The following is a 13,106-nucleotide window of genomic DNA, read 5'->3' as shown; positions in this document are numbered from 1 at the left end:
AGTAAAATTGCTGGGTCGTATGGTAACTTTGTGTCTAACCTTTTGAAATATTCCATATAGTTTTCCAAAGCAGCTGCATTTGAAACTATTTTACATTCCTAGCAGGGGGTGTAAGAGTTCTAGTTTGTCCACATCCTTGCCAACAGTAATTATCTGTCTTTTTGATAATAGCCATGCTAGTGGGTGTGAAGTAGTGTCTCCTTGTACTTTTTGATTTGTATTTTCCTAATGTCTAACGATGTTGAGCATCTTTGTGTGTGCTTATTGGCCATTGCATATTTTCTTTGGATTGGCTTTGTGACTCTTCTTTGGAGAAATGTCTCTAATATCTTTGCCTCTTTTTTAGTTGGGTTGTCTTTTTCTTTTGAGTTGTAAGAGTTCTTTGTATATTTTAGGTACAATTCCCTTATATATACAGTTTGCAGATATTTTCTTCCGTTATGTGGCTTGTTTTTTCACTTTTCCTGATGGTGTTATTTTAAGTTTTGATGAAGTCCAGTTTGTTTTTTCCTTTGGTTGCTTGTGCTACTGATGTTTTAGCTAAGAAATCATTGCCAAATCCAGGGTCATGAATATTCACCCCTGTTCCATTTAATTTTTTATGTGGTGTGAGTTCTGTGTGGGGAAGCGAGCTTGGAGTTTGGCAGTGGGTCATTGCTCAGGTGTTTAGACTCATTGTTCTTTAATGAGATTTATTTATTTATTTAACTTAATTTTTATTATTTATTTATTTTTCTTCCCCTCCCCCCTCCCCTCCCTACTGTTTTTGCTGTCTGTGTCCATTCGCTGTGTGATCTTCTGTATCTGTCTCTCTTTTGTTTTCTCTTCTTGTCTTCTCCAGGATTCACTGGGATTCAATCCTGGGGACTCTGATGAGGAAAGAGGTTCCCTGTTGGCTGCGCCACCTCAGTTCCTGGTCTCTGCTGCGCTTCACCTCGACTCTCCCCTTCTTCTCTATTGTTGCGTCATCATCTCGCTGCGTGACTCACTTGTGCCGGCACTTGGCTTGCTGCACGGGCACTTGGCTTGCTGTGTGGGCACTTGGCTCACTACACGGGCACTGACTCACCATGTGGGCACACGGCTCGCCATGTGGGCACTCATGCGGGCACTCGGTTCGCCACACTGGCAGTCGCGCGGGCACTCAGCTGGCCACTTGGCTCACCACGTGGGCACTTGGCTTGCTGTGTGGGCACACACATGGGCCCTCGGCTCTCCATGTGGCCACTGGCTCGCCACGCAGGCTCCCTTTCTCTTCTTTTTCATCAGGAGGCCCCAGAGATTGAACCTGGGTCCTTCCATATAGTAGGTGGAGGCCTTATCATTAGAGCCACATCCGCTTTCCCTTAATGAGTAGATTTTCTTGAATAGGTATTTCATTTGCTGTATGCTTTTAGGACATTTTCCATGACTTTAAGTTGTTCTGTTTTGTTTTTAATAATCTCCACCAATTTTTGTTGTTTCATTGTGGAGTGGCTACTTAAGAGCTCCTTATGCTACCTTATTAGAAGTAGAACTTCTCATTTTGGTTTTAATTAAAATTTTTCAGGTGACTAATGAAATTGAGCACATCTCTTATGTTTTTAGGCATTTGAATTTCCTTTTCATTGAAGTCCTCATTCTTTTCTTTTGCCTATTTATTAGTTGCCTGTCTGTTGATTTATAAGAGTTATTTGTAAATTCAGGATATTAGTCATTTTAGCTGTTTTATATATATATAAAACATATCTTTTCTGATCTGTGGCTTGTACTTACTGTATGTATCTGTGTTACCTGTTATGGTAGCCACTATCTACATATGGCTATTTAAAATAAAATTAACTAAAATAAAATAAGAAATGTAATTACTCTTGTAGTAGCTACATTTCACGTGCTCAGTAGTTATGCACCACAAATGATTGTAGTATTGGACAATTTATGTATAACACTGTTGGACTTCTTTATAATACCTTTTGATGAATAGAATTTCCTAACTTTAATGTAGTCCAGTGTATCTTACTTTATGTTCAGTTTCCTACACTAAGGTCACAAAGATGTCATCTCATTACCATTTGAAGACTTTCCCATTTAGATCCTTAATTCACCTGGAATTTTTAATAATGTGATATAGAGGCCTTGTTTTGAAAATTTTGAAAATCTATATTTCTTAGAATATATTCTGCATTTGTGGGATTAAGTGTTCTTTTATATGTTTTTAGAACAATTTTGTTAATCATGTAGAAATCTGATATTCTCTTCATTACTGATTTGTTTGACTGCTTCTTCTCTCTGTTCAGGAATAGGTAGTGCTAAGTTTTCCTTCCCTGGTCGTCATTGTCCATTTCGCTTGGGTCGTTCTGTTAATTTTTTTTCTTAATGTGGCTTCGTAAAGGTGTATCATTCAGTTTGTATAAATTTAAAATTTTTATTCTTCCTGATGAAGTAAATCTGATCAGTATGAAGTGATTCCTTTATTAATGCATTTTGCCTTGAAGGCTACTTTTTATCTATTTTTTTTGGTTATTTCATACATGATGCATCATTCTCATCCTTTTTTAGTTTCAGTCTTTTCTGAATCTTTGTGTTTTTGATGCATCTTCTGTAAATAGCATAAAATTGGAAGTTTGAAAAAAATCCAATCTGAAAATTTTGTCTAAGTATTTATTCTATTTACATTTGATACATGTGAACTTAATTTCTGCATTTTAGTTTGTGCTTTTTATACTTGTGCCTATTCTGGATTTCTTTCTCTCTCCTTTCTTGCCGCCTTTTATATATATATATATATATATATATATATATATATACAATCATTTCTTTCCTTCTACTAATTTAGAAGATATCACCTCTCTTTGTATTTTTATTTCTTTCCCCACCCCCACCCCCACCTGCATTGTCTGATTTTTCTGTGTCCATTTGCTGTGTGTTCTTCTGTGTCTGCTTGTATTCTCATTAGGCAACTCTGGAAACTGATCCTGGGACCTTCCAGAGTGGGAGAGAGCTGATCATTCTCTTCCTCTGCCTGAACTCCCTGCTCTGCTGCGTCTCTTACTCTCTCTCCTCTGTGTCTCTTTTTGTTGCATCATCTTGCTGCTCCAGCTGTCCGCGTGGGCCAGCACTCCTGCGCAGGGCATCCCTCCTGCGCGGGGCAGCACTCCTGTGCAGGGCAGCACTCCTGTGTGGGTCAGTACTCCACGCAGGCCAGCACTCTGTGTGGGTCAGCTCGCCACACGGGCCAGCTTGCCTTCAGCAGGAGAGGCTCTGGTCATCGAACCCCGGACCGCCTGTATGGTAGACGGGAACCCAATTGCTTGAGCCACATCTTCTTCCCTCTTGCTGTGTTTTCGTGGTTACTCAGGTGCTCAACCACTTGAGCTACATCTGCTCCCTTACTTCTCAAAGATGTTACATTACCCTTTCCTCCTCCTCTTGAACTGTTTATAAATACCCTCACTCTCTAACTTCTTCCCTGCTAACATTGTTGTGTATTTTAATTTTGTATTCTATTCTAAATTTATTTTATCCCAACTTTCTATTGTTAAAATTATACTGGAAAATTTAAGATCTCAGAAATTACTATTGTGTTTTTATGCTCAGTGCTCATGTAGATTTACCAGTTTGTTTATTTATTTATTTTTAAAGATTTATTTATTTCTCTCCCCTTTCCCCTGGTTATCTCTTCTCTGTGTCTATTTGCTGTGTCGTCTTTGTCCGCGGCATGGGAATCTGTGCTTCTTTTCATTGCATCATCTTGTTGTGTCAGCTCTCCATGTGTACAGCACCATTCCTGGGCAGGCTGCACTTTCTCTTGGGCTATGTGGCTCTCTTTACAGGGCGCACTTCTTGCGTGTGGGGCTCCCCTATGCGGGGGACACGCCTGCATGGCATGGCACTCCCTTCGCGCATCAGCACCGCACATGGGCCAGCCCCACATGGGTCAAGGAGGCCCGGGGTTTGAACCGCGGACCTCCCATGTGGTAGATGGATGCCCTAACCACTGGGCCAAGTCCGCCACCTACCAGTTTATTTTTCTCTTTAACTTTGACCTTTCATCTAGAGTGTCATTTCTTTGTTTGAAGTATATTGCTAAGAATTTCCTTAAGTGGAAAGTGGAAGTGCTTAAAAAATGGTGAGACTCTGGATAAAAAGAACCAATAAAATATATATATATAAAGAGAGAGCGAGAGCGCATTAAAATAAAGTGGGACGTTTTATACCTTCATGCTACCTCCACATCTCTAAGGTCAGTAGTAACATAAAGGACTGTTGCTTTGTCATAATGCCTTAGTATAATACATCCCATCAGTAGATCTCTCAGTGACTCCTCCAGACACCTGCTTATACAAGGGAAACATCTACTACTACTTTCCTTCCCACGTCCTTTCTGGGTTCATCGTTCTGCAAAATCACTCCTTGCTTTTGCTTGACCAACTGCCACAGCTCCACCCAATTCAGTTCCCAGATCCGCTGTAACTTTTTGTGCCCACCTACCTGTTTGGTTGAGCCTGTGCTTCTGTCATGTTTCCCCATGTGACCCTGGTGAGGCCTGCCACTCCTCTCTCTCGTAGGACCTGTATGTACTAATAAACTTTTTTTCCATACATCTCCAGTGTCACTTTATCATTGCTGCACCTATCTGTCTAAAGAGGCTTACAGAATATGTATATATAGGGGGAGATTTATCTTGAGAAATTGGGTCACGCAGTATGAGGACTGGTAAGTCTGAACTTTGTAGAGCAGGCAGGCAGGCTTGAAACTCTGAGGCAAGAGTTAATGGTGCAATCTTGAGGCAGAATTTCTTTATCAGGGAACCCTCAGTTTTGACTTTAAGGCCTCCCAAATGATTGAATGACAGCCACCCATGTTATCTGAAATAATTCCCTTTACTGAAAGTTGACGGAGATATTGAGCACATCTACAAAATACCTTCATAGCAACACCTAGATTAAGCAGTTGGTTGAATGATCGAGTACCATAGCCTAACCCAGTTGACACACAAAATTTAACCATCATAGAGGCCTATCAAAAGGACACAAGACCCAACATGAAGGGAGTCCTCAATGGACAAACATGGTACAATTTGAGCCACATAAACTAAAAATCACAGTTACGGATTATTTAGAGTAAAATAAATATCTGATTTCATACTGATACAAATTAATAATTGAATAAATAATGGAGGAAAACTTCCTTAAAGAAGCAGACCAATTGATAAATGTAGAAGGAATGACGAATGTAGAAAATTGACACCTGACAAATGCCACGGTAGTAATTGTTGTGTGTGAGAATCAATGGATGCTAAAACTGGTGGGCAAAAGTATTATGAGAAACAGGATATTTGCATAGTCTCAAAGTGTGGCCTCACAAGATACTTAAAATTTTAGTGGAAATATTAGTAACTTTACAATGGAGTAATCTGGCAGACATTATTTTAACCAAGTGATCAAAAACACACCCCCACGAATAAGACTTACCAACATCATGCACCTCTTGACGTTATTCACCAGAAAGGTATTCACTTCTGTGGTATACTTGTCAAAAATGCATAACCTGGAAGGAGTGCTCCACGCCATGAAGTCCGGTGCCCATCTGCCACGGGAGGCACAAGCCGCCTCGGGAGCTGTTCCGCAGCTGGAGTTGGAAGCTCCACTTCCCCAAAATGGGGGAGGAAGAGACAGTTGGGCACCAACTTCAGCTACTGATGAGTAAGCTAACTGGGCTAGAGTATAATCCTGAGAGCAGCTAAAGTTTGAGCCTGTCCAAGTCAGAAAGAGGCCAGGAATGCCATCTGAACTCTGCGTCTGGCACGAGGGGAAGCGGGGTGGACTGAGAATCCCAGTGCTGGTGGGGACCGGCTTCTTTCCATCCAGATCAGATTGCAGGTCTAACCTAGGCCCCGCCTCTGGGAGGGAGGAAGCTGGGGAACCTGTGCTAGCCTCTCTGGGAAATTACCAGACCTACTTTGGCAGCACAAGCTGCCTCAGAAGCTATTCTGTGGCTGGAAGTTCCATTTCCCAAAAACGGGAGGAGGAGACAGTTGTCCACTGATTTTGGCTACTGATTAGTAGACCCAGCTGACTGAGTTCTAGCCCTAGGAAGAGCTAGGGTGTGACTCTGTCCAAGTCAGAAAGAGGCTGGTAGCTGCCATTTTGACTCTGCCCCCAGCATGAGGGAAAGCTGGGTTGACTGAAAATCACAGTGACTGTAGGGACTGATTTCTTTCACCCAGATCAGCCTGCAGCCCTAGACTAGGCTTCAGCCCCACCTCTGGCAGGGAGGAGGCTGGTGGGCCCTACACCAGCCTATCCAGGTAACTGTAGGTACCTTGGGCTGGCATAGACTGAAAATCAGAAGTCTACCAGGGCAACTGTGGTCATCTTGGACCTAGACTGCATAGATTGCTGCCCACACCTGCAGCTCCATCCCTGTCCCACACGGGAGAAAGGTACGTGAAGCTTCATCAGTCACTCTGGGCTACTGTACTACAGTCTAGGCCTGCACGACTTGGATTATTCCACACAGCTGTGACTCTGACCCTACCCCTGGCAAAGGAGAAAGTTGGTAGAAGCTTCATTGGTCCCTGTGGCAATGAGGGCAGCTTGAGCCTCCAAGCTTATAGCACCAACTACATCCTTGGTTCCTGCTACACAACCAGCAAGAGAAAGGGCAGGAAGCCATAAACTAAAGAGAAAAACTGGACCCAGAATAAATACTCTAGTAAGCCAGATGCCAAGACACCACCATAAATTACCATCCACATCAAGAAGCAGGAAGATATGGCCCAGTTAAATGAACAAGAAAAACCTCCGGAGGACATGAAGGAGTTGAGACAACTAATCATAGATGTCCAAACAAATCTTAATAAATTCAATGAGATGGCTAAAGAGATTAAGGTTATTAAGAAGACCCAACGTCATCTTAGCACAAAGAAGAATTTGAAAGCATACATAGAAAAGTAGCAGATCTTATGGGAATGAAAGGCACACAATGCATGAAATAAACATTAGAATCATAATAGCAGATTTGAGAAGGCAGAGAAAGGATTGGTGAGCTTGAAGAAATGACCTCTGAAAATGAACATACAAAAGAACAGATGAAGAAAAGAATGGAAAAAATTGAACAAAGTCTCAGGGAACTTAAAGACCGCAAAAGATGTGCAAACATACGTGTTACGGTTGTCCCAGAAGGAGAAGAGATGGGAAAAGGGGCAGAAGGAATATTTAAAGAAATAATGGTAGAAAATTTCCCAATGCTATTGAGGGACATAGATATCAGTGTCCAAGAAGCATAACGTACTCCCATCCAAAAAAATCCAAATAGACCAACTCCGAGACACATACTCATCAGAATGTTAAATGCCAAAGACAGAATTCCAAGAGCAGCAAGAGAAAAGCAATGTGTAACATATAAGGGATACCCAATAAGATTAAGTGCTGATTTCTCACCAGAAATCATGGAGGCAAGAAGACAGTCGTATGATATATTTAAGATACTACAAGAGAAAAACTTCCAGCCAAGAATCTTATGTCTGGCAAGACTGTCTTTCAGAAATGAAGGGAAGATTAGAATATTCACAGATAAACAGAAACCAAGAGAATTTCTAACCAAGAGACCAGATTTTCAGGCAATGCTAAAGGGTGTGCTAGAGCCTGAAAAGAAAAGACGGGAGAGAAAGTCCTGGAAGAGAGTCTGGAAATGAAGATTACATTAATATAAGTAGCCAAAAGTATCAAAAGCATGGGGAAAATAAAATAGATAAAACTCAAATAGGAATAAACTTAACCAACAATGTAAAGCACTTGTATTTAGAAAACGGCAACTCAAAAGAGATTTTAAAAAGTCCTAAATAACTGGAAGAACATTCCATGCTCATGGATTAGAAGAGTAAATATCATAAAGCTGTCAGTTCTACTCAAATTGATATGCAGATTCAATGCAATCCTGATAAAAATTCCATCAACATTTTTTTTTGAAAATTGAAAACATGATTATCAAATTTATTTGATAGGATAAGGGGTCCTGAATAGCCAGGAACATCTTAAAAAGGAAAAGCAAACTCTCATCTCCAGACTTTAAATCATATGACCTAGCTATGGTGGTAAAATCAGCATGGTACTGGCATAAATACAGACACACCAATGGAACCAAACTGATGGTTCAGAAACAGACCCTCACATGTATTGTCAAGTGATTTTTAACTAGCCTCTCAAACCCACAAGTCAGCAGACTGGTTCATTCAACAAATGGTACTGAAAGAACTGGCTCTCATAGCCAAAAGAAGGAAAGAGGACCCCTATCTCATACCATCCAAAAATTAACTCAAAATGGATCAAAAACCTAAAGATAAAAGCAAGAACCATGAAGCTTCTGGAAGAAAGTATAGGAAAATACCTTCAAACCCTGGTGATAGGTGGTGGATTTTTAAAGGACATAAGAGGAGGACTGAGATGGACTACTGATGTTTAATGTATGTAGAAGTTTTAATTAGGCTTAATATAAAAGTGTGGAAATATATGAGTGGATGGTAAAAAATAGTAACAGCTAGTTTATAAATGGGGATGTGGCTGAAAATGGTCATCTAGGGATATAAATGCCAATGGCAGAATGCTAGAGAATAATCTAGGAACTGAATAGCGTAGTAAAGCAAGAGGTGCATGAGAATTGTGGTTGATAGTACAGATGCAAGAGTGTTCTTTCTGTGCTAGAGCAAATGTACATCACTCGGTGGGAATGTGGAGAAGCATGGGAAAAATACAACTGGAGTGACCTATGGACTGTGGTTAGCAGTAATAATGTAATATGCTTGCTTCTATGCCAAAGATGTACTGTGTTGATAATGCGGCAGTTTGGAGAATGTTTGCTAAATGTACACTATGGATGTGGTAACAATCAGATGATATTCTTTTGTGTGTAACAAATGTTCCACCAGAGTGTGGTGTGTTGATAGATGGATGTTGTTTGGGAATTCTGCACATGTGCATGATTGTTTTATGAGTTTATAACTTCTATCATAAAAAATATATTTAATAAATATTAATAGGGTGGGTTGGAGGAAAATACACCAAATATAAAATAAGGACTATAATTAGTAAAATTTTGACTGTGTTCTTTCATAAAATGTAACAAACATCTCACTAAAATGCAAGGTGTTGATGGAGGGTTGATTTATGGGACCCCTGTATGATGTTATGCATGTTTGTTTTGTAAGTCCACAACTTTTGCTATACATTTATTTACGTATGTTCTATATAAATGATATATAGATAATAATAATAATAGGGAGGGTTGGGGGAAATACTTTGGTTAGTAGTAATATTTTTACAATGCTCTTTAATCATTAGTTTAAAATGTTTAACAACAATGCAAGGTATTGGTGGTAGGGTGCATTATGAGAGTCCTGTATGATGGTATGTATGTTTTGTAAGTTCACAACTATTACTATACTTTTTTTGTTTATGTATGTTTATATGTCAGTGATATACTTCAATATATTAAAAAAGAAAGAGTAAAGAAAACAAAAAAAAATGCATAACCTGAATTAATCATGAGGCAACATCAGACAAACCCAAACTGAGAGACATTCTACATAATAACTATAATTAGTCGTCGTCAGAAGTGTCAAGGTCATAAAAGACAAATGACCTTGAAGCTGTTCCTGATTGGAGGAGACTTAAGGAGACATGTCAACTAAGTGCAGTATGGAATCCTGGACCAGAAAAAGGACTTTATTGAGAGAATTAATGAAATCTGACTAAGATCTATAGATTGATTAATAGCTTATCAGTTTAATTTGCTGGTTTTAACAGTTATACTGTGTTTCTGTAAGTTAACATTTGGGAATATTGGTGAAGGATATATGGGAACCCTGTGCAATTTTTGCTGTCTTTCTGAAGATCTGAATCTATTTAAAAAAAAAAAAATTAAAAGGTTCCTTAATGGTAGATATACTGGTTACAAACTCTTCTTCTTTGTCTAAAAATGTCTTTATTTTATCTCCATTTTTGAAGAATACTTTCCCTAGGTACAGAACTCAATGTTTTCCCTACCTATTTATCTCCCTGCCTAGTTTTCCGCCTTCTTACTTTCTATTCACCTACTCTCTTACCTACCTTTTGTCCTGTCTTTCTTGATTCTTTTCTTGACTCTCTGTGCTCCACCCCCTCCCCACCCCCGCACAGAAAAGGAATCCTAATGTCTTTGGCTCTCATTGCTGCTGTTGGGAAGCTATTTGTCTTTCCTGCTGTTGCTCCTTTCAAGTTAATCTTTTTTGTCTGGCTGTTTTTGATATTGTCTCTGTATTTAGTTTTCTGCAGTTTTATTTTGGCATATCTAAGGGGGGCTTTTAAAAATTTTCCTTAAACCTTGAGATTTATTGGATTTTTAAAAACTCTATAAGTTGGTATCTTGTATCCATTCAAAAATATTCTTAGCTCTTATGTTTTCAAATATCTTTCTGCTGGCTTTTCTTGCTCTCTAATTACATGTATATCAAACCCTCTTGAAGCCTCAGTGTCTTTTGACCTGCTTTTAGTATTTTCCATCTTTTTGCACCTCCTTCCTGCATTCCATAGAGTTAAAAAATTTTTTTCCATTCTAAGTCAAGTTTTATAGTTTCTATTTCTGCTGACATTTTTGTATTTGTTTCTTTTAATAGTTTATAAATAGTTAATAACTTCTGAAGTTTTGTGGTTCTATTTCTGTTTCATCTCTGCTAGGTCTCTCATACATGGCATCTTATTTTCTTATAAACATAGTCTACGTGTATACTAATCATTTATCTTAAGACTTATTTGTAGAAAGAATTGGAGGCCTAGAAAGACAATATCTTTCTCCAGATAGTATTTGCATTAGCTTATACTCAGCACTGGGGGGTGCTACTAGTCTGGGACCACAGTAATTCAATTTTGACACTCAGGGTTCTCTGGATCACCCAGATGCTATGACTTCTTAGGACTTTCTGGGTGCTTGTTTTTTCCTAGATTTTGGCCTGGTGAATTTTCATTATTTTCTTAGCTCTTCTGGCACTATTTTCCTGAATGGGGGTTTGGTTCAAATTTCTTAGACTGCTGTTATCTGAAGCAGAAGTTCTCAAGATTGAATGAGTTCCAAAAATCTTTTATCTTTGGGCAGATGTGGATGATTATGCTTACAGCACAGCAACCAAGAATATGGTCGAGCACAGTTGGAAGACATCTATACATTTTAATTCATTGATTCAAATTCCTGGTGTTTGGGACCCCTTTGTGAAGAGTTATGTAGAGGTGAGTAGACGTTGCATAAATTTTACTGGTTTCATTTTGTCTTACTCCTATTCCTAATCTTTTTTGAATAGAAGGAAGCAAATGGAGAAATTATAATAAAAAAGAATTTGGCATCTTCTTTTGGTCTGCATAATTTCTGTTTAAAATTCCCAGTATACTGCATTTATTTTCACCACTGGATAACCTGCTGTAGACAAATTTTATAAAGTAAACTCATATATATGGAGAGCAGGTATAGCTCAGTAGTTTGAGTGCCTGCTTCCCACACAAAAGGTCCCAGATGTGATCCCCAGTATCTCCTAAAAACAGAAATGAAAAAACCAACTCTCATATGGGGAACAGGGGTAGTTCAGTGGTTGAGCACCTGCCTCCCATATATGAGGTCCTGGGTTCATTCCCTGATACTGCCTAAAAAATAAATTACCAAATAGTTGTGAATATTAACTCTATTACTGTTGTAGGCTTGAAAGAAAAGCAGAAAGATTTTTAATAATTTAGTGGATTTATAGGAGGAAGAGGATAGAAGTTGGAAATTAGTATACACAATGATGGAATGAAGAGTAGTGGCTTTTAGAAAGTTCTTAAGAATGTCTTTTCATCCCAAAGTCCTTGTAAGGAGAGAGGGCCTTAGCACTGGGTACTAGAAATAAAAATGGAAAACAATTTGCTGGGTGAATATTTTCTGAGTGCTAAAGTGGTAAGTGAGCTGTGAGAAGATAGTTTCTGAAATCAAATGCCGGTGAATCTGGGAGTTCCTTTACAAGAATGGGAGTGAAATGACAGGAAATATAATTCCCAAGTACCCCTTCTGTGGCTGAAGTGAGGCTGGGCACTGACGGTAGTTGCACTGTGTGGCCTGTCTCCGTCATTAGCACACCCTGCCTTGAGGACTTTATTTCTTATAGGAACAGTTTTTAATGTTGAAGTTGCTGCATTTTTCAGTAACAAAATATCATCAAAAAAGGAATCATGGAGGCCTTTGTTGTAAAGATTTTCTGTTTTCTATAGAGGTTCTAGCACATATGCTGGTGAAAGCAAAAGCTTGTATCACTGTTTTCCCTATACAGGACTGTTTGTCAATTTTGTAAAGTTTCAAACCCATCAGTAAAGTTAAGGTTTATATTAATATTACCTTTTGAATTACCTACCATCTTACAGAATTTAGCTAAGTTGTTATGACTTATTTTATGTAGATGCTGGAATTTTATGGGGATCATGATGGAGCCAGAGAGATACTCACCAATTATGCATATGATGAAAAATTCCCATCAAATCCGAATGCCCATATCTACTTATACAACTTTCTAAAGAGAGAGAAGGCACCAGAAGAGAAACTGATCAGTGTGCTTAAGGTATAGAACTGATGATTTGAATAGGGTTGAGGGTCTGCTCTAATACATTCTTAGGTCAGTGCTTTCCAACTTGTATGTGATAGCAGCCGCAGATTTATACAATATGTGTAGGGCACACTGGAATAAACGGCGGAAACTGCTCCTAGCTGATGGCTCCTGGCAGACTCCCAACCCCATCCTCACAAGTACGCCTGCGGGGAGATGATCAGTATTCCAGCATCCCTTTGTCCCTTGGTTGGAAAGTTCTGTTGATTTTTTTAAAAAATCAATTTTATTGAAGTATGATTTAGATAAAATAAACTACACTTATTTTCCGTGTTCAGGTTGATGCATTGTGCCAAATATGCCAAATATATACAGCCATGTAATCACTACCATGATATGCAAGATATCCTTCACCCCCCAGATTTCCCTCATTGCCCTTTACAGCCACCTACACAGCTACACCTGGCCCAGACGGTCACTGATCTGCTTTCTGACCCTTCAATTTTGCCTCTTCTTCAATTTCATGTAA

At 39.1% G+C, this 13,106-nt stretch overlaps 1 protein-coding gene across 3 annotated transcripts in view; it reads left to right on the top strand.

Moving 5' to 3' along the window:
* LOC131272947 (TATA box-binding protein-associated factor RNA polymerase I subunit A-like) overlaps window positions 1-13,106 on the top strand; it is a 49,225-nt gene that overhangs the window by 17,063 nt on the left and 19,056 nt on the right. For all 3 annotated transcript variants that reach the window (XM_058275252.1, XM_058275251.1, XM_058275254.2), the window contains exons 6-7: window positions 11,110-11,240; window positions 12,434-12,592. In XM_058275252.1, coding sequence (XP_058131235.1) covers window positions 11,110-11,240; window positions 12,434-12,592 — 290 coding nt within the window. The remainder of the gene's footprint in view (window positions 1-11,109; window positions 11,241-12,433; window positions 12,593-13,106) is intronic.

Source organism: Dasypus novemcinctus, chromosome 13 (assembly GCF_030445035.2).
Source record: "Dasypus novemcinctus isolate mDasNov1 chromosome 13, mDasNov1.1.hap2, whole genome shotgun sequence".
Taxonomy (NCBI): domain Eukaryota; kingdom Metazoa; phylum Chordata; class Mammalia; order Cingulata; family Dasypodidae; genus Dasypus; species Dasypus novemcinctus.
Note: the sequence above shows the minus strand (reverse complement) of the source record. Positions and strands in the feature narration are given on the sequence as shown.